Source organism: Pagrus major, chromosome 8 (assembly GCF_040436345.1).
Source record: "Pagrus major chromosome 8, Pma_NU_1.0".
Classification (NCBI taxonomy): Eukaryota; Metazoa; Chordata; class Actinopteri; order Spariformes; family Sparidae; genus Pagrus; species Pagrus major.
Genome location: NC_133222.1, coordinates 3519511 through 3540566, shown reverse-complemented (window position 1 = coordinate 3540566; position 21056 = coordinate 3519511). Strand labels below are relative to the sequence as shown.

The 21056-nt window shown below is 43.7% G+C and overlaps 1 protein-coding gene across 1 annotated transcript in view; it reads left to right on the top strand.

Moving 5' to 3' along the window:
* Nucleotides 1-1161: 1161 nt before the first annotated feature.
* LOC141001527 (neural-cadherin-like) overlaps nucleotides 1162-21056 on the top strand; it is a 95104-nt gene continuing 75209 nt past the window's right edge. Inside the window, exon 1 of the mRNA XM_073472628.1 lies at nucleotides 1162-2161. Coding sequence (XP_073328729.1) covers nucleotides 1162-2161 — 1000 coding nt within the window. The remainder of the gene's footprint in view (nucleotides 2162-21056) is intronic.

The window sequence follows — 21056 nt, the reverse complement described above, 5'->3', positions numbered from 1 at the left end:
TCAGGTAAAGGTTGACGTGATATGGGAGACAGACTCAAATCGAGCGTACAGCGGTGCTCTCTCATCCATTATTTCCATATCTTTTTGACAATTCAGAGCCCTCTATGTAATATTTAGTCTCCTGACTTGTCACGTACGGAGTGGTGAGGGGAACTGGAGCTGTGGGAATTAGCAGTAGCCACCCACAGATTAGGTTTAGAGTGCTCGGGGTGCTTAGCAGAGTGGGAACAGGCAAGGGAGAGCAATCATGGTGACAATGTTAATTTGAACTCTGGTGTGTGCACGTAACACTGGCTGCAGAGATGTATGGAGCTGAGCAGCGCAGGCTGTCTTAAATCATCATGTTTACACAGTTTAACAGCCCAGATCCCAGCATTTGCATTTATATTGAAGCATTTCCCAGTGTTTTGTAGTTTCTTCAAGCTGTAATTTAGACGTTGTTTTGTGTGGACATGTGATTGCAGGAATGCAGTGCACTGTAGGAACCTAAAGTTCAGAGGGGATTTGTGGTCAGAGGGTCGAGGGTTTGATTCCTCAGAGAGAAGATGAGTGCGGTGCATGTGTGAGTGTTCTTGAGCAAGGTGGCTCCTAACGCCTCACTGGAGTCAGTCCTGGTTGGTTTCCAGACAGAGCGTCGATGGGAGAAGGAGCATATGTGTTCACTCGACTTTGTGTGGACTGGAGGGATGAGTGGTTTCCTCTCTGTCACCACTTCTTTACGCTGAGAGCGGATTTGTGGCAGACCGTGTCACACAGCTGGGGGAGGCTCTAGCCGTGTGCGCACAAGCTCAGCCGCCGTGGAGAGCTGCGAGGCGAGGACCCTCCTGACCATCGCACAGGGTGGGGTTCACCGAAGAGCTCCGTCCCCGTGCGCCGCCACGCCCCCGCGCTTGGCGCTGTCCGGTGCTCTGGTGCTGAACGCTGGGTACGAATACAGCCAACAGCCTGCAGCGCTGTGGACTGCCTGCACGCAGCCGTGCTGCATGGAGCCAAGAGACGGATCTCCCAGGATGAAACAGCTTTAAGTTCACAGGGGTCTCCTGGAAGGATCGTGTCGTGGATAACCATGAAGGGAATGTTTCTCAAGTGCTTTTATTGTCTTTTTTAATGATTTTCTGCCAACCCCCCGAGTCGCTTGGAGGAACATAACTTACCACCAACATGATTTGGTGTTTTTTGTTATGCTGCCTTCTGACGCCGGCTGCTGGATATCAAACGCAGAGGCGACTGCCTTTCTTTCACGGGCATGTTTTTGAGAACTCCCCGGCGGCTTCTAAAGTGAACGGACTGAGCGTTCCGGTGAGGCGCATCAACGCGCAAAAATGGTGCCCAGTCTCCGGGATGCACTTCAAACTGTACGGGAACGGCAGCGAAGATTTCCGCGCCTTCGCCCACCACAAGCGGGGGAATCTATTGCTCAAAACTTCCCGGGTCTTAGACCGAGAGGCTCGCTCAGAATACCTGCTGAGCGTGGCTCTGTGCTGCCGGACCTGCGTGTCGGAGGCTGCCGCCTTCGAGGTGGCGTCGGTAAAAGTGGACGTTTTGGACACCAACGACCACCAGCCGACTTTTCGCAGTGCAGACACCGTTCACATAACTTTAGATGACACCACCGCTCTCCGTAGTGTGGTTTACAGGCTGGAGGCTGTCGACGCAGACAGCGGCAACAACGCAGAGTTGACATACATATCCATCCCCAAAAATGGCAGTTTCTATGTTGTCCCGAAAACGGGCGAAGTTTTGCTGGTTGACTCCATCCTGGGGCTCCCAGCTAAAGTCAAATTCCATGTTTTCGCCCGAGACCACGGATGGCCCCCTCTGACCAGTAAAGGTGTCGTGGTGACTATTGCGCCACAGCGGTGGGCGACGCGTCCTGCCGAGTTAACGGGGTCAGGGAGGGCAGGACGCTCACCGAGGGCATTACTGGACCCTGGCACTGTGGTTTCCCTCAACGTGTCTGAAGATGCCAGCATCGGCTCGGTCATAACGAGCCTGAGTCCCACCAGGTTTCAGTCAGCCGCCTACGAGCTGATTTACCCGGAGTCAGAGAGCTCTCCGGTGACCGTGGGGCGCGACAGTGGAGATATCACGATAACCAGGAGGCTGGATAGGGAGACAGAGCCTGCTGTGGAGCTCTCTGTTAAGATTCAGGATAAACGAGGTGTGTAGAATATTCCTCCATTAATCTGCACTTAAGTGAAGTCATGCAACCAACCCCCCCTCATCATCCCCTCCCTTTCCCTGGGAATTATTTGCATTGTAGTGGTGATGCCCTATTTTAATGGAGTGCTCCACATTGCATGCACATGTTCAAACTGTGCTGCCATCTGGACACCTCACTCTTCATCAGCGGAGCCCCTCAACAGGCCTGACAAATCCATCATGTGCATCGTGTCCATATGAGGCTGTCAGCCTGGCTGCAGCATAGGATTCATTCCACAGGTGTGCCGCCTCGTTATCATCTGTACATCCACACACCTGAAACACGAGCAGTCATTCAGGTGATTTCCTCCTTCAATCCATTTCAGATATGCACAATCATCTGAAGCAGGGAGAGGATGATTTTTTTTCCACCTCATGTTAAAGTGTCTTTGCGAGCTGGTTGAATTATGTCTGTGATTGACATAGTTTGGGACTGCGAAGTTGTTTTCACAGCTAATCCTCGCAGAGTGGCAAACCACTTTGACCCTCTCTCTCTCTCTCTCCCTCTCTCTCTCTGTCTCATCTGCTGGCATTACCCCTCTAATCCTCCTCTCATTCACTCTCTAGTCCCGGGGATTTGAAGTAGCACCGCCACAGTCAGTCAACCCTCTCAAAATTCTTGGAGGATAGGTGAAACTCGAGCGTATGAGTCGCTCTTGAGGTTTTTTTTTCCGTTTTGTGCCTCTGAAAGCTCGACTTATAAACAACAACAACACAAAAAAAACACCGAGGATGAAAAATGATTTGCTTTGTAATTGAGCTACACAGTGTGCAGGAAACTGTGTACTGTTTTCATTTTGAAATGCCTGCTGCTGTAACATTGCACAGCATGTTCTAGATTGTAATTGCATGGCTGATTGGGACACATTCTTGCATTGGGGCGTCTGAAGGCTTTTCTTTTTTTTCAGAGGGAGCAGAAATAGTCAGAATTCTGACTTTCTTCTCACAGATGCGTAACAGAATTAAGCTGCTCGAGCCTGACAGATATTCAGATACCTTCCTCCATTTTACCTCCCTCACCTGTGAAACTCTCCTCTCCTGATCAAAGGCATGGCATGTCCTTTATCCTGCGACTACAGCTTCCCAGACAGAATCCTGACGGGAGTCTGGGCGGACAGGCCTTTCTTCTTCTTCCTGTCTCATTCCCAATCCCTGCATACACGTCACTCTCAGTCCATTTCAGATGTTTTTAAAAAATATATTTTTAGAGATTCGGCCCAATCTCTCACATGAATTCGCTTCCTCACCGTTGCATGTGGGTTTGCTCGGGTGTTGCAACAAATCCGTGGTCTGTCTCACAGATAAAGGAGAGCGAGCAAAGAAAAGGGGAGAGAAAAAAATGATTGAGATGCTTTGTAAGTGCACCTGTCTTGGTTGGTGTTTGTTTGTATGCAAGTGCGAGACATCCTAGTCATACTAAAACTGACCCCAGGTGCGATAACAACAGTTTTAATAAGGCCCCATGAGTTGCATCGTCTCCACTTACTTTACCGCGGTGAACTCTCTGTAGCACAGAGCTGTCCGTGCTGCTGACAGTCACCTGCTGAATGTCAAACAGAAAACACTGTCAGGCAGCAGTCTTTCCCCGCAGTTCAAAGAATATTCAAGTCAGCAGCGTTCGGTGCCAACCCTGAATAATGTTTACGACACAATTCACGTACAAAGGGTGGACAAAATAATGGGTATACCCTGACACAAAACAGCATGACAAAACCATGTCCTCAAAAGCCAGAACCAGAGTTGAAATAAGGCTTCTCGGCGACATCTTTGTAGGTGTTCTGTTGAATTGTTGTGTCGTCCTTTCATTTTGTCCACACTTTCACCCCAACACAGACATACCAATGCTGAAGATCCCCTTCTCGTTCTGCTACTATTGCCTCCATTACTATAAAGCCACGTCTTCGAGGCCCATATGTAAATGTTTACCTCTGTGAATGATTTTCTCTCAGCAATCCATCACTGCTCAATGTTTGCTCTCCTGCATAATTCCAAGAACACACACATGTTCAGTACGTTGACGCTTATTAGCCTGGTGAATGTGGATTTTGCAAAATGTGTTGTAAACGTGTTCATTAAAGTCACTAATTTGGGCTTGGAATGCTAATCACACTGGCGCGAGGCCTTTCTTATGTTAATAAGTTTGCTGTGAGCACGGCGTCGTGATTATTAGAGCCATCAGAAGAGCTGTTATTTGTGCTGTTCAAATGGAGATTAAAAAGTCTATTTTGATGCTAAGATATCTCCGATAAATTATTCTGGCACGTCGCAGACACACAGCGGTGCTGGATTACTCTCAGCATGGGGCCCATCCTTATTGACACACTTACCTGAAAGAAAATGTGCTTACCAAAAACTCATCCTCTGCCCCCCCTCTATCGCTCCAAGACGTGACATGCTTGAACACCGAGACTCCTTTGTAGTCTGTTGTATTAGTAAAAAAAAAAAAAAAAAAACATTGTTAAAAGGTTTGATTTGAATAATAAAGGTTGTAATGTGCTAATTATGCCATCAAAATGTTTTTGTTATCAGGACAGAGTGTGGTGCCACAGCCGTTTGCACACATTTTACCCCGGGAATGCATAATTTGTCATCATCCATTTATAAAAATGATGTACGGGCACACAAACAACAAAATGTGGCTGCTTAAAATAAAACTGTAACTCTCATAACTGCTGCTGATTCCCAGATCTGATACCCTTGTGATCATTTAATGTAACCATGCAACACATCTCCACGTGTGGCTGCTCACCGTGAACAGTGACATTGTTTCATCAGTCTTGCTCATTTCTGAGCTAATATTCTTATATTACGTATATAACCATCACGGCGCTGTGATTCATTACGCCACTTTACTCTTTAATTACTTCGCCCCAAAGTTAGGAATTACTTTCTCTGTTGTGCAAACACAACAAACATTCTCACTTAATTTCTTTTAATTACACCTCGCTCAAAACTTTCTTTTATGTAACAAGAAAATGAGGTTGTTTCATTTTCGCTATCAGAGTAAGTATACTAATTTTAGATAGCTGTACTTATTCTCATAGCTCATAATAAGCAGATATCTGAGACAGGATTTCAAGACCTTCCTGACAAGCTTTAGACACTTTTTTCCCCCCCACTCTGATGCATCTGATTTAGGAGTATCACCTTGTTTGCCCAAAGGAGTGTGTTCCTGCTCAGGGGCCCCCATGAAAGCATCCCTCCCTTTCTCCTTGACTGGATCCCCTGCTAATGTTGGAGAAATATTTATCTTCTAAACTATATTCAGTGCACCAAAAATCCCTCGAGAAAACAATGATTTTTTCTGACATAGCCTCTGTGTATCAAACCAACAGTATAAGGGGGGGGGGGGAGAAGGTAAAAGCAATGGAAGTAGGCCATGACTCATGACTCAGAAACTGGTTATGTGGTGTTGTTTTGAGGAGAGGCAGTGAGGGACCTCTACAGCTCTTCCTGTAAAGGATTTTCGCTGGCCCACAGAGGACGTCAGCTTAGATTTGTATTGTTGGGGATTTTTTTTTGCTTTCTGGTCGTCCCGCCCGAAGAATGTTTTTCTTTGCACCTGAGTAGGAATCTGTTAATGGTATTTGACGTGTTCGAAGGAGTATTGAACAAGTGGTGCAGTCCTTTGTGAGTTGGAGTGGTGGTGGTGGTGGTTGGGGGGGGTATTGGAGTGGTTTCTCCCTCTCCGTTAGGTATCTGTGGGCAGGGTGGCATTCAGCTCATGGTAATCACCTCTTCTCAGCCTGTTTTTTTTCAGGGAACCTTCCTCTGCTCACTCCTCTCGCTGTCCTCCTCCCTCTTCCCGTCGCTGCCTCATAGTCAGCATCTCGCCTCATGCTGTCTTTTAATCCAATTTCCCCTTTCATACTCGTTTTCTCCCCCCCCTCCCCCCCTTATATTTGCATATTCCCCCTTGTGATGTGAAATGAATTGAGAAGAGACCCGATCTCATTTTCGTTTGTAATTTGTGACTGTGGGGCTGTTTGTTTAAGTAGAAAACAATTTCATAAAAAGCTGTCTGCATTTATTCAATTTAGTGAAAAACAAACGCCTGTGGTGATTATGCATTATTTTCTGTGATTGCGAGCCTGCTTGTGGTCACATGTGCATATACACAAAGGTTTTTTTTTAACATGCATACGTCTAATTGTGTAAATGTGTTTGTTTATCAGTCTTGGCCTGTGGTAAATGTTATGATTGTCCTTCAGATATCCTGCAGCAGAGATTCTGAGATGTGTTGTTTCTGTGCTGTCGACATGCTGTGAAGCTGTAACATGCCTGCAGCACTTGATTTCTTCTCTGTGGTCTCTCAGATATCAAATGAATGTGTCTAAACTACATCCCTGCAGTCTTCTCTTCTACAGTCTTAGCATGTATCTGATGCCATGTAGGAGGGAAGGGGAGTGTGTTTGCCACAATTTTCAAAGATGGGATTAAGCAGAGAGAACAAGAGCAGTGAGAGGAAGGAAAGTAGCTCTCTTGTGCATGTAAAACAGATATTTTTCAATAAACTTAAAGCATATGGATGTGAAGAATTTATAGTATTCAAGCAGAGTCAAACTATTACCATTTTACACCAAGAAAAAAGCGATTTTTCCCTCCATTGCCAGAAGATGAGTTTGCCTTTCTTTGTTTTTTCTAGCGTGTAACGTTCGACATCACAGAAAACAGGGAACAGCAGAAAGCAACACGGAGGTGCCAATGTTACGCTGGTTAATTTTTGATATCTTTTCGTTCAATCTCTCTTTCAAACCGAACACAGACTGAGTGATGTTCAAGTGCTGCTTGAACGGAGACGGATGAAAACTGGTGACACGTCGACGTCTAAAACTTCAACACACGTCGTAGCGTTGCGCTGGAAGAGTGGTGGAAATTAACATTTCCTACCGAGTGTTATGTCGTTATTATCACTGCAAATCAGGGCTGGAGCCAATAAACACCCCTGGCTTCAGTCATTTGACCCAGCAATAAATGCCGATTGTATTCTTTCTCACTGAAGACAAAAGCCAGATGTTAGTGGGTGTTAGTATGAAATATTATCCCGTATTCACTGGGGACCTCATGTGATTCAGAATTTACCACCTCACACTTAAGTTTCATGTGTCACATTCAGATAAATTAAGTCTATACTTGTGGTTACTGATTATTATCTCCTGAATATGATGTCAAGGCTCCGTACAACTTTCAGAAGTGAAGCATCTGTTTTTCTTTAGCAGCCACATTATTATTAATATAGTTTATAGTCGGTTTTCCCACGTTCTGCACGAGTTACAAGCATAAAAACACGTGCAGCGTATTCAGATCAAGTAAAAGACACTTTGTGGCTGTACTTGAATACGACAACCTTTTGTTGTTCCTAACCTTCTCTGTCAATAGAGCCGATCTCACAAAAACAGCTGTTGTATGCTGACATATCTAATGGTAAATGGACTGTATTTATACAGCTCTTTTTGTCGTCTTACTGAACACTCAAAGTGCTTTACAACACAAGTCGGCATTCACCTATTCACACACACACACACACATTCATACACTGGTAACAGACGCTACCATGCGAGGGGCCACCTGCTCACCAGGAGCAATAACCATTCATACGCACTCACACACACGATGGAAAGAGTTGCCGGGAGCGATTTGGGGTTCAGTACCTTGCCCAAGGACACCTTGACATGAAGACTGCAGGGGCGCCCCATCAGAATTATGAGCTGCGATCAAATTTCTGACTGGTTTAACTGTCTGACAGGAGAAAACTGCTATTTAAAAAAGAAATACAACCTCAAATCACAGACATGCCAATACACACAGGTCTTATATCGTTATATGATCACATGACCGCTGTGTTTGGGGATATATGGCAGGCAATTTGCAGTGGAATTTATTCTTTACAAATTGTGGACAAGGCTGCTGTGAGATGGTTATATTAACATTTAAAATGAGTGACAGAGAGGGTCAGGAGCATCAAAAGCTTTTTCATATTTAAGCACAGCTACTAAGCATCTGTTACTTGATCTAAATGAGCTCCATATGTGTATTTATGCTCATAAAAATGCAGAAAGTCTGTGAAACAACTATTTTATTAACGTGGCTGCTGAAGAACAGATGTTCTGCTTATGAAAAAGCTGATGTGATGCAGAGCCTTGACATGATATCTGGGGGATAATGTCAGTAAAATATAGACAAATACAGACTTCATAAGAGGAGGTTTAATTCAAGCAAAATACATAATTTCTATTTATCATATAAAGGAAGACCAGGTTGTATGAAACTTTTTCCAAGAACCATCCACTGAATAGCTGACTTTTTCTAATTTCCGACATTCATCATCTCCCCTTTAATTTGAGAAGAATGAGACGGCGTCCCAAGAAATTCTCCTCTGACTTTGCCACGCCGACAAAAATGGCAGTGACAGGGTTGGGGTTCAGCGTTTGACCACACATATGTGAGAGGGATTAAAAAAAATGGGGTCCCAGAAGTTGTTCAGTGCCTGACATGCCCAAATCATGTGGCCCAAAGTGGCATCTGGTACATTTGGGATTTACCGTCGGGTGTATTTTCCTTAATCTAGCATTTGAGAAGTGCAGTCGGTGGAGGACTTTGAACTGACGAGGTCCGGTAGTTCTTCCCTCGATGTCCTCTTCCAGAGCTGCTTTGTTGTCCGACCAAGTAAGGGGCTTAATGTGCTGGCTTGTGGCGTATACTATGGAGATTAGGCCCTTCTCATTCGGGTCGAGATCTAAGACGCAATGTACCGAATCAGCTAGGATAGTGCGAGGGAAGGATGGAAAATGCTTTTTTAGCAAAACTTTTGACATGCAAGTATTTAAAAATGTGTGACCCGGGGATGTTATTGTCGCTAGATGGGGTCAAAAGCAGAAAAATTGTTATCAGTGAACAAATCAGAAAACGATTTCATTTCTTTGCCGTAACTGGAACGCGGAGTCTGTTTGTTACGGTAAGAAAAGTGCTCGCTTTTTTTTTTTTTAAGATTGAAGTGTCCTCTGATGGGACACAGAAAGGTCAGGACGAGCTGTAAAGCTGCGGGCATGGTCAGAGAGCTTGGCTTCAAGATCAAAAAGGTTAAGTGAGGCAAAGGTGAGAAACCTGACGAGGACTGAGAGAGACGGGGATGGATGGAGCCACAAAAAAGATGGAGGCAGTGTGTAAAAAAACGTGCCTGTGCGAGATTGTTTTTTCCTGCGTGCCTATAAGCTTTACTGAAGATAAGTAAAGGGCAGCCAGATCAGAGGCAGGCGGTTGTATACTGCAGATGAGGTCAGCTTGGTGAAACATAATTGTCAGATGGTTAGAGGGCAGAAGTGAGAAACTATTGGGGTGGTAGGAGGGGAATGAGGTGTGCATGTACTCTAGCCTGTAGTTCAGAGTGGATGGCTACAGGGCACTGGGGGGGGCGGGAAAAAATATAGTTCTGCTGTGAAAAGGGCAATGTGCGCTCATATTTGTCTGAAGATTGTTTGTAGGGCAAATGCAGGGAAGATGAGAAGAAAAGTATGACCTGCCCTTTGCAACGGCAGGAAGAGAGAGAGCAAACGATAGAGAGATAGAAAGACAGAATACTGCGTGTTGTCTCCTGATACGATTTCTGCCGATACTGACCGCTGATCCTCCAATTAGACAAAGAAATAAGATGTTCGTCGCCGTCCTGGAGAGGAGTTTTCTGACCATTAGCAGGACGAGGATCATGTATATGTGCCCTGCAAACCTGTAACAAGTCACTGTTAAACATTAATCTGTGTTATGGTGTTACAGTGGTTTAGGTTAGTTAGGTTTAAGCACAAAAATCATTACTTCATTAAGGTTATGTAACTTGAACTCTTGTTTAGAGGTGGGCATTTTGATGATTTTTGATGAAACTTGACATAACCTCTGTGACCAGCAGATCTCGCGCTATATGAGCAAACCAATATAGAGATGTAGCCAACTAGATGGTGATGCTGATTGGAGGAAGTACTTCATATTGCAAAAGTGTTATTATGGATCCCACTGCTTTAATTGCAAGACTTGCCCTACTCTGCCCCTGATTGACTTGCTTCTGTCGTTTTAATATGATGAAAGCCTCGACAGCTTCGTGGTCCTGGTACTCTAAACACATCTGTCTTGTTTTTTCAATGGGAGAAAGTGTAAAAATGGTGAAGTTGAAGTGAAGTGTCTGCTCTGCCTAGCTCAGAGACACTCGGCGGCTCTGAAGGATGAGTGCCCCTGAGAGGAGCAGCAGCAGACCGGGAAGGAAACCAAAGAGGTTGATGTGTTTACCGGGGAAACTAACGTTCATAAACTGCCATAGCAGAACCGCAAGAAAAACAGACATAACCAGAACTAAACTATGAGTTGACAGTTTGAGTTAAGTGTAGAGAACGGAGGAGGGCGGGTCTATCAGGAAAACCACGCAATGTGAATTGTAGCTGGCAGCATGGCAGATGAGATGCTGATCATGATTCCCATGAAATAGTGATACTGTGGTACTCTTATGACCAGATCGCCTTCCCCTACTGTTGTTGATAGGAAATAAGACGCAAATATTGTGTAAATGTCTGATGTTTTGATGTTTTGACCACCCTGACCTCTTCACAAGCCACACTTTCTGACTGACGAGAGTCACAACTCTTACACCAGCTGGTGGACTCTGTTACTTGAGCATAAACCTCTGCTGCGATTGAACATTTGCTGAGATGACTGATGCTGTCCCTTATCTTTGGAGAGTACTTCAGGGATTTCTGTGGCACTAAAAAACTGAGTTGGTGGTCTGCCATGACTAAATGAAAGTAACTGATAGCAGAAACACCACACGTTATCATGATGACATTATAATGAGAATAAGCGCAACTGCATTTAATGTGAATCGGTCGCGTCTCATTTGCTTAATAAGGTCAGTATCGACCCTGACGCCAGATCAAATCGGCAAATCCCTACTACCAAAACAACTCGAGGAGGGAGGAAGAGAAGGTGTTAGTGTCCTGATGTCAGATCAGGATAAGATATAAAAAAAACATAAGAAGACAAAGACGTGGATTGAGCGACTACGTACGCTGTACAACCGTCTTTCTGTTTACATAAGCAAAGCACATCTCATTAGAGCAGAAACCTCAAGCATTCGACCCACATAAATTGCGCAAGTTTTTTTCGTGTGAGGTGATGCATTGGGTGATGTGAGTGCTGCATAAGGCACAGTGCTGCGAGGACACTCATGGCGACAGGGAGTTTTTATCTGGCCAAGGGTCTGCATTATTGATGCCCATTACCACAGACATTGTCAACTCCAGACATTGCACGGAGGCAGGCGCTGTCAGGTAAATGTCTCGCTGACCTCCAATGGCACAGAATCCCAGATTGCCTCCGTGCATCCTGGTGTCTACCTGTGTGATAAATGAGCTTTACTTGCACAGTGTACACAGAGCTTATCACCAACGGAGAAGGTTTTATTTTATTAAATCTAACCCTTATGGTTTGGTGACACCAGCTTTGTAGGAGACGACAGTTTGAGGGTTTTGTGAGTGTAATTTAGTTTTTTACAGTTGTGTTAACTGTGCTTGCCTACATTTGTAATGATTTGTAATTAACACAGCAGACGTTGATTTCACTGGCTGAATGCCCCCTCCACACCTGCCATCTTCACTGTCCATTTAAAACTTTTGTCTTGGCTCCACCTTTTTCGTGCTTGCTAGCCTTTTTGTGGCGTTTTCTCCAGGGAGCTGAATTGATTTTGTGCTATTGATTAACCAGGAGCTGTTTTGCTCGCAGTCACAAAACATCACTTTAAACAACAATTTATATGTCGCAGAATAGGCTGTGACAGACTGTTGCTGATAGTTTACAAACTGGCGGAGAGGTAGGTGTGTGATTGAGTCGAAAGGCTGATAGAACTGTCCTGAAGCACTCTAATGAATCAGCCTTTCAGACAAGCCCGCCTATAGGCGAGAATGAGCAGGGGAAAATTGGAGCTAGTGCCTGGATATGTCATGGGAATTCAATGCTTGTGCTTATTTATCTATTTGGTCTTGAATTTCTCAACCTTTTGCACCCAAAGGTCCAATTAACTGAGCATAACAACAGTTGCAGCTTGGCTCGCGGTGGCCCAAGGAGGAGCTGATAAACACACAGGACACAGACAAGTTGGAAAGCTTTGCTGAATGAACTGTGAACAAGGAGATTTTTAATGCAGGGAAAAGATCTCATGGCTTGCTAAGTTGCATGGTGAGATGTTTTGACACGCCATGAACTTTGCTTTAGAGTAAAGTGCGCAAATTGCAGAAATTGCAGTAATTGTGCGACACCAATTTGCACAGCGCCAGTGCGGCTTTTGTTGAAAAGACGAAAATGACTGCCATGCTAAAAGCGATGTTAGAATGAAGAAAAATGCTTTTTTCTTTCGCATTTTAGGCTGACTGATGATCAAAAAGACTATGTAGAAGGCGAGGGAATTGCGGCCGAGATTAGAAAATGTGTTTGAAGATGATGTCCATCTCATGGTTCAGTTATTTAATCAATTCCAGGAAACAGGGGGGACTAAAAAGTCTCTAAGTCCATCACAGCCAGAGGATAGATGATTACAATAGCAGGTGTCTTTGATGCAGAGAAAATGTAGTGCCTCTCAGGGCTGATGAGTATCCATGAGAGAGCACGGGCTACACGGGCTGTTATATGGATAATTTCGAACGTGACTTTGAGTGTGTTTGTGTGTGAGAGAGTGGCAGATATATAGAGAGATAGGCAAACAGAGGATCTAAACAGAACAAAGGACCGTTTTTTTTTGTTCTAGCTTTGTGATCTGTCTTGGACACACTATTGAATGCTATTGTTATGTTCTTCCCAGCTGTATTGGGACATTTCTGTTATGTCCGTTCCAAACTTGGCTCATGTGCTCGTGCATGTGGAGCGTTTGTGTGAGGTTTTTTTTCGTTTTTTTCTTTCTCTAAATGTGTTCCAGCCCCCAATTTGTGTCTGTTCTCAGTGGAACTAGTGAACGTGCATGGCTTTCTTTTTATTATCCTCACTGCCTCGACAGCGTAGAGCTTAATTCTGTGGACTAATCAGACCATATGGTCTCTGCAGTCTTATGATGTGCTGAGAAGGGATGGGATAGGGATGCTGCTGTGTCGTTAGTAGTGCCAGCCTTGGGAAACACAGACACGCACCACTGCAACACATGTACGGATCAAGACCTTGAAGTCAGTGCACAGAGTTCAGCCTTATAACTCCTTTTACTAAACACTAAAATATGTAACAGATTTCTAAAGATGAGCATATGGAGAGTTTGAGTTTTTCTCTGTGAATCCAACACAGTGTGAACCACATACTTGCACTTTAGACTAAACTGGCCACAGCATTGCGTGTCATTTTTCACAAGTTATCGACTCGTAATTACTGCTGCCCTTTTCTGCCCCGACACCACAGCCGCTGTTTAATCGAGTAATTTCAATAATTAATTGTTTGAATGTGCGTTAACTTGGTTTTGATGGATATCTCCGACTGAGAAATGGCTGCGTCTGTCAAACACTAAATTGAGGATCTGTCCCTAAATGTTCGGTTAGCACTGTGAATAATCATGTGCTGAAAGTTACAAATGAGTCACTCAGCTTGTCTTAATATTTGGATTGAGTGCGATATCGCCATATATTTAAATCCTACTGATCGAGCATTACTCTTTAAAAATGTTAATATGAGATCATGTTCATCCAATGTGAATTTGTGGACATTATCGCTGATTTGGGGCATTAAAGTTGATTAATATCAATCTTTACTACATATGTGAAATATAATCAGAGATTTCCGTTGTTAGTGTAGCTCTGATGGCAGATATTATTATAAATCGTGATGCGTTAGGGGCGTTTAACACTTGGTTTCTCTCGAACACAGTGGGTGATAAACATTGATCTTGTTTAATCTTGCTGGCCTGCTGTTAATGAAGGCCGATGATGGTCCACACAGGACAGACTGCTCACTGGATTAGACATCTAAATGAGGACTTTATCCTCTCTTCCTCTTCCCCCCATTACCAATAAGCCAGGCCGCAGTCACATGCTGAGTTACAGTTTAATGCATGTGACTAGTGGAGTGTGTGGCATCCTTAATGCACATGTTTGTGTGTGCAGTACAGACAATGGACAAACCATGTTCATGTGTTGTTTTGTCGGTGTGCATTCATGCAAGAGTGCAGTGTTTACATTGTAGGAACTCTGTCAGAGCTCGGGTCCACGTTGGCACTGCTGCGCCATAATAAACTGCTGTATTTCCACAGGAATACATTTGTGATGTGCAACTCATTATTGTACCTGTGCACAATAACAGACAGTGATAGGGTGTTCCCAGAGTGCCTACCTCTCCGTTGTACTAAACAAACACAGACCCAAGTTCTGGTTCCAGTGATAGATTAATGCTGTCTCACCCATACACTGTGGCTTGTTTTCTTATTAAACCTGTGGGCTCCCTTCTGTTGCTTCTGCCTGGCTCTGGTCTGTGTGTTTGTGTGTTGGCGGCTCTCCCCTGTGCTGTGTGTGCTTGTGTTTGTTTGCCTATATACGTATTTCTATGGAAAAGATATCGAAAAGGGCTCCAAGGACAACCCCCATCAATCACCAACTCAGAGGGAAAATGGAGAAAGGGATGGAGGATGGAAAGAGAGATGGGGGTCGCCACAGGAAGCAGCATTTGGAGAAAAAGAAGAGGGGGAGACAGAGGAAAAGTGGATGAATGGATGGAGCAGTCCGAGCTGGCTCTGATTGAGCTGGGTAGTGTAGTTTATATCCTTTAGAGATAAGGCCGGGGAGCAATGCTCAGCAGCTTCCTCCCCCTGTAGCTTGAACTGAGCATGATAATAAGAAAGCGTGAATGGGGCAAATTGAATTAATGCCGCGGCACACCATAAAAGCCCTAACTATAATGCATTTTAAAATCCTATAATGAGCAGAGAGCTAAAATAATTTCACACTCCAGTGAAGAAGATGGCCCTCTAACAGATTTTGGGCCTGGCTGACACTGCCTGGGCTTTTGTCATTTAATGTGGCTCTAGGTGCTATGTCGGAGTGATACTTACTCTTACTTCCTGGGGCACAGCAGCGTGAGAGGCAAACTTTGCGAACATGCCACTCAAATAGCCGCAACACATGCCGAGCTCACATCCGGCTGCTTGCCTGCTAATGTCTCACTTGGGTCAGTTTTACCATCTCAGGGTAAAACACAGTTGCAGAGAGGGCACATCTGCCATGAAAGTACTCCCTCATTACTCTCCATTAACAGACCATTCAGTGGTGGGGACAGTGGTAGAAGTTGGACCATATCCCGTTCATTTCCGCACACACACACTCGCTCTTATGTGAGCAGATACACACAGTGAAATGGCACAGATGTGCCATTTTTGTATGTGCACACTCAGAAATACACAAAGCATTTTTCACCGTTTCCCCGCCCTCACATGCTCTCAGCTCCCCCGTCCACATCATTAGAGTCACACCGTCATAAAGCTGAAATTACCTCTCCATCATCAAACCAGGGAGGGAGAGAAAGATAGCTCTCTGACACGCACTAACACTAACAGACGGGTGCTGATAGAGACTAATGACCGAATGAAAGCCTCTGGTATGAACAGTGTGCCTTTCCTGGCTGGAATGAAAGAGAGCAACATGGTATCAATCGCTTTTTCCTCCTTCTCTTCTCTTCTCTTCTCTTCTCTTCTCTTCTCTTCTCTTCTCTTCTCTTCTCTTCTCTTCTCTTCTCTTCTCTTCTCGACCTTCACGAGCATCAAACCCAACCCTCCTCAACATTCCTAAAAGGAATATATTTTGTTGTTTCTCCGGAGCTGCACTGGGTTTCTTGGAACTTCTTGCTATATCCACTTAGCCTCAGGCAAGTGTGAGCTGAGGGCTGCACAGGGAGCATCGGGAGCATCTCACTCCTCTGCTTTCTATTGTAGACACACAGACAAACATGTACACAGCTACTCTCACACCTCAGTGAGCAAACAACGCACAAACTTAAAGTATGTCCCACGCCGACATCACATCCATACATGCACAAACACACACGTGACAAGCCCACAAACACACATGAATGCACACGAGAGGCGCAGGTCAATATAACTTCAATACTCTGACATCAACAAACAAACAGTACATACCGCACAACTGTACACACATGTGGTATATAGAAGTCAGAACAACATATGCACCACATGTTTCCTGCTGCAGGCAGCAAAATAAAAAGCCCAAAGCGAGGTGAAAAGTACGTCTGTATACCTCAGATGTTAGCCAGAGATTGCACTAGAATATTCCATCTTGCAGTGTCGTCTAGATTAACTCTTGTGGCCACCTTTCCAAATGACTGGTCTCTGCTGTGATCTGTGCGACAGGGCATACATATGTGCCGCCGTACATCCATTTACTATGTAGAGTAGTGGTAGGGTGGGTGGGTGGGTGGGTGAGTGCACCGTGCACTGTACTTTATGCATGCTTGAGTGCATATTATTTCTACACGAAGTGTCTGTTTGGATAGCAGGGACATTGTTCCATCACGTATTTGAGAAGGGAAAGCGTGCTTCACAGCCAGATCTAATTTAATTATGTATGATATTACAGATAGTTGAGAAGATGCAATACTTGACTAATAATGTAGTGCTTATGTAAATGTTACCTAATACCTGTCTGTGTAGTTATTTCTCCCATTTCATTTGAAGATCGGGGATCTCTTGTACTCAGTTTGATTTCATTTTGAAAATATCCACCAGCAAGCTCCATTTGTTTATCCATTTATTCATCTTCACCGGCCCATAAAAAGTTCAGAGAAAACAGGGCTATGCGGCATTTATAGAAATGAGAAGAGAGCTCATGTAGACAAATTCCCCGTTTTAGCTTTGTGTGGTGCCTTTCCATCAATGTTTAAACTTAAGCTCTCACACAGTCAATGAGTTGTCCACAGCCTCTGTTAGGAAGCATTTAATTTCCAAGCTACAATAATCTTACAGGATAATTACAATAAAAAAAAAGCTGTTTTGTTCAGGCTGTTTTTAAGATACAAAAGGCGATCAAGCAATATTAGGACCTCGAAACTTTGATTCCACTTGCCTTAAGAAATGCAAATCACAACACTGTATCTTCCTTTAAGACAAGGCTGAAAACCTAATTATCTTGCATCAACAGTCAACCTGTTACTGCCCTCATTATGCTGTAGGACTACTATTGATTTGTTGGGAGCACTGGGTCCTGTTGACCTTGATGGAGTATTCAGCATTTGCTGAAATGGTGAATGGAATGTTTTTATGTGTGTTGGTGGTATTAATCTGCACTGTGGGTCTTGATGAGAAAGTGCAGGCTCTACTGTGTTGGTATTGCTGATGTTTTCTCAATAGTTGTAATGTCCAGCCCAGAAAATAAGTATGCATTGCTGCTGCCAAGATTCAGAAGAGAACAATATCAATATTAGCATGTGTACATCTAGGGGCACACCATGAATCCAAGGGAAATCTGGATACAGTGTCGGAGGCGGAGACCTGTTCATTTCTGTGAAAGTTGCTCAGTGGTGCATGAATCCAAAAAAAAAGACACTTCCTGGGTGTAAAAATCACCCAAAACCTCCTCATGCTTCTCGTGTGGCCCAAAGCGTTGAAGACATCCGTCGGCTCACTTCGATTTCAGCCCTCCGCTAACTCGGATGGGAATAAAACAATTTAATGTGCGGCTCTTCTAGACTTCCCAAATGTTATCAGATACATTTCCCCGGGGGATTGTGGGGCTAAAAAACTGTATCCAGTGTTGTACAGCTACAGTTCTTCGTTCAAAATGTAAGCTTATGGGAAAAATGTCTTTTTGGGTCAGTGTGCATCACATGACGTTGCACGGTGTGGCCGCCATGTCAAAATTGACTTTAAAACCTGCTGCAGTTTGTGGGGGCTGGGTGCACACAGGCTGAAGGTCTGGGAAGTGTTTAGCATGATTAGCTTAGCATAAAAACTGTGAAAAACATTAGCCTAGCTAGCCTAGAGTAACTGTTTAAATGTTGTTATTCGATTTTTTTAGGTTTTTTGTAGGTTCGTTTGCTTTTTCTCAGACCATCAACTCAGACTACTTTCATACATGAGAACTTATTTAAGCTGCATTTGTTATTTATTCATTTATTAAAAATTATTGTACTATCAATTTGAACAGAACTCTTTTGGCGCTGCTCGTGTGTGAGTAAGACTATTAAGCAATCATGGACATCTGTACTCCGGCAACAAACTTTAATTGTATGTCAAAAGGCTATAAGGAAACTTCTGAATAGAGTATTTCCTTTTCGTAGCACCCAGCCAACAAAGTATTGCTGTGTTTACTTTGGCAGACTGTTATTTCATGCTGTGCTATTGCGTACATTAAGCTAAAAATGATCTATACGCTGTGTGTTTAGTTTTCACGGTGGATTTGGAGAAATGCCTTTGACTAAATGAGTAGCAAGAAAGCCATTTGTGTCTGCCTGTGCACCGAGGGAATTATATAAAGGGAAACGGTTTGCCTAGCCCTGTCAGAAGTCAAGCAATTCACATTTCAAAAACTATAAAGCTGTATGAATAAAAAATGAGCCACTGTGTATATTAAGGAGCTGTTCACAATACAGTATTTGTTTCTGTTAAAGTTGCCTGCTGTTGACACACTGTCATATGCCAAACAGAACTGCCTCCAGACCACTCTGTGGATGCTGAGAGATGAAACTGCTCCTGAACATAATATGGTTGACAAGCATTGGTGGCGACTGCGACTCAGATTGTAGAGCAGGTTCTTCACTGATCTGAGGGTTGGCAGTTCAATCCCGACCTCCACCACCAAGTGTCTTCGAGGCACTGAAGTGACTGATGGCTAGGTGTGCACCGTATGTGGCAGCTTGCTGTGAGTGAATGTGTGAATGAGCTGCAAAAAAAACCTTGCAAAGCACTTTGGCTATAAAGAGATATGTAAATGTAGACATTTAGCATCTTGCTGAAAATGTCAGCGTTGTTTTGAGAAAGTGCTGTTATGTAGTGAAACGGTGGCCCGCTGGGGGAAATATTGAGACATCTTCCACCTGAACCTGCGACATGAGAGCTTGGTCCTACAAATTTGACATGCAAACAGTAAGTATGACTTTTAAGAAGAATAAGAATCTATCACAAATCATATAATGTACAACATGGTGCAACTGGTACTCTGCATATAGCCGGTCCCAAGGAAGCGGGGGTTCGTGTTATGTATGTGTTATGTGTGGCTATTGCTCATATGTGATCAATGAGTTACGTTTCAATTCCACTAATAGCTGCCATCGGTCCTGTGAGAGGTTGAGTTAGTGGTATTACAGGAAAACATCTGTGCATGCCCGCTTTTAATTGATATTAGTGAGTCGCTACCTTTTTTTACGACTTTCTCATAAAAAAATCCAACAGTTGAAAATATGTTCAGTTAGTATTTTTGTGCTGTTGATTCAACTGAGAGAGTTTTATTCACCTTTTTCTTTGGAAGCTCTGGATGCCGATATAACTGTGCGATAACTGTGTAACCTGGCAGAAAGTGACAAAGTTCATTTTATTCAATTTCGAGGTACTTGCATTAAACTTTAGTGTGTCCTTTATGTTATTTAATACCTCTTCTCAACTACATTCAGAGCAAACTATCTGTAAGTTTAACTCCATTAAATTTACAGCGTTACAGTTACTTTTAAGATCAAGATTTTACATATGAAAGATATGATGAGCTCATAAAACATGATGCATTATTTTGGATTAAACAGTGGCCGCCAACCTTTCCGGTTTGTGGCCTTTTAAAACTGAAATCTCTCACTTTTCGCTATAAAGTGCACAATATTTGTCCTTCAGCGTTCTATTCATGTCCGTGGCATGTTCACAGTTATCTGCCAACAGTCCTGCAGTGCTATGCAGCAGTCTGTTCCCATCACATATCCTCCACACAGAATATGATCTCTTGCCCAGTGCTCAGATACGAAGTCCCCCCACTGTAAATTTAAAAATTAATCCGTGCCTACCTCTATCAAACTTTTAAACAAAGCTGCTCGAGGCTGAAGGGATTGTGCAATGGTGTCATGGTGTTTTTTTATTTATCATGGGGTGTGTGCAGTATATGTTATGTGCAATTTATCGCTGTGACTGACACAGATGGTGCTGTTTTGGTTTATGTCGTTTATTTTGCTGTAACTTGGGGACAATAAAGTATATCGTATTCGTATAACCAATCGAAGAAGCAAAAATTACAGTTGTGTGACACCACAGCCAGTCAGTGATGATACACAGTGATGATCACCCAAAAGCGTCTGACTTCTTGATTTAGTGCTCACTATATAACTATTCTAGTGTCTGTTACATAAAGAGGAAGGTATGAGGGAATGTTTTGGACCAAGTATAAACCCACTGTGACGTCAACCATTGATTTGTGGATTACAGTTTTGAAGCCTCGATTTTGGCGTTTCGGCCGTCGCCATCTTGGTTTTTAGGAGCCAGAAGTGCCCATATGTGGACGAGAGGGTGGAGCTTATCCTGATTAGATTCAGATTTGTATTTACTCCTGACAACACGTCTTGTTTATCGTCTATTTTACTGTAAATTGAACTGTAATTTACTAAAATCAGCATCATGCCATATTAAAGAAGAATTGAAACTAGCAATTGAGACCATAAACTCATCTGGAAACTATTTACTGACACAATAAATGAAGTGAGAAGAAGGCTCATTTTCTCATAAGCTTACAGTCAGTCGGACTTCTCTGTGAAACCAGTGGAGTCGCTCCCTGCTGGTCGATAGAAAGAATGTAGCTTTAAGCCACTTCCACATTGGGCCTCGCTTTACAGACCCAGAAGCTCGCTCCACATTTAATACAGTCCAGTGTTTT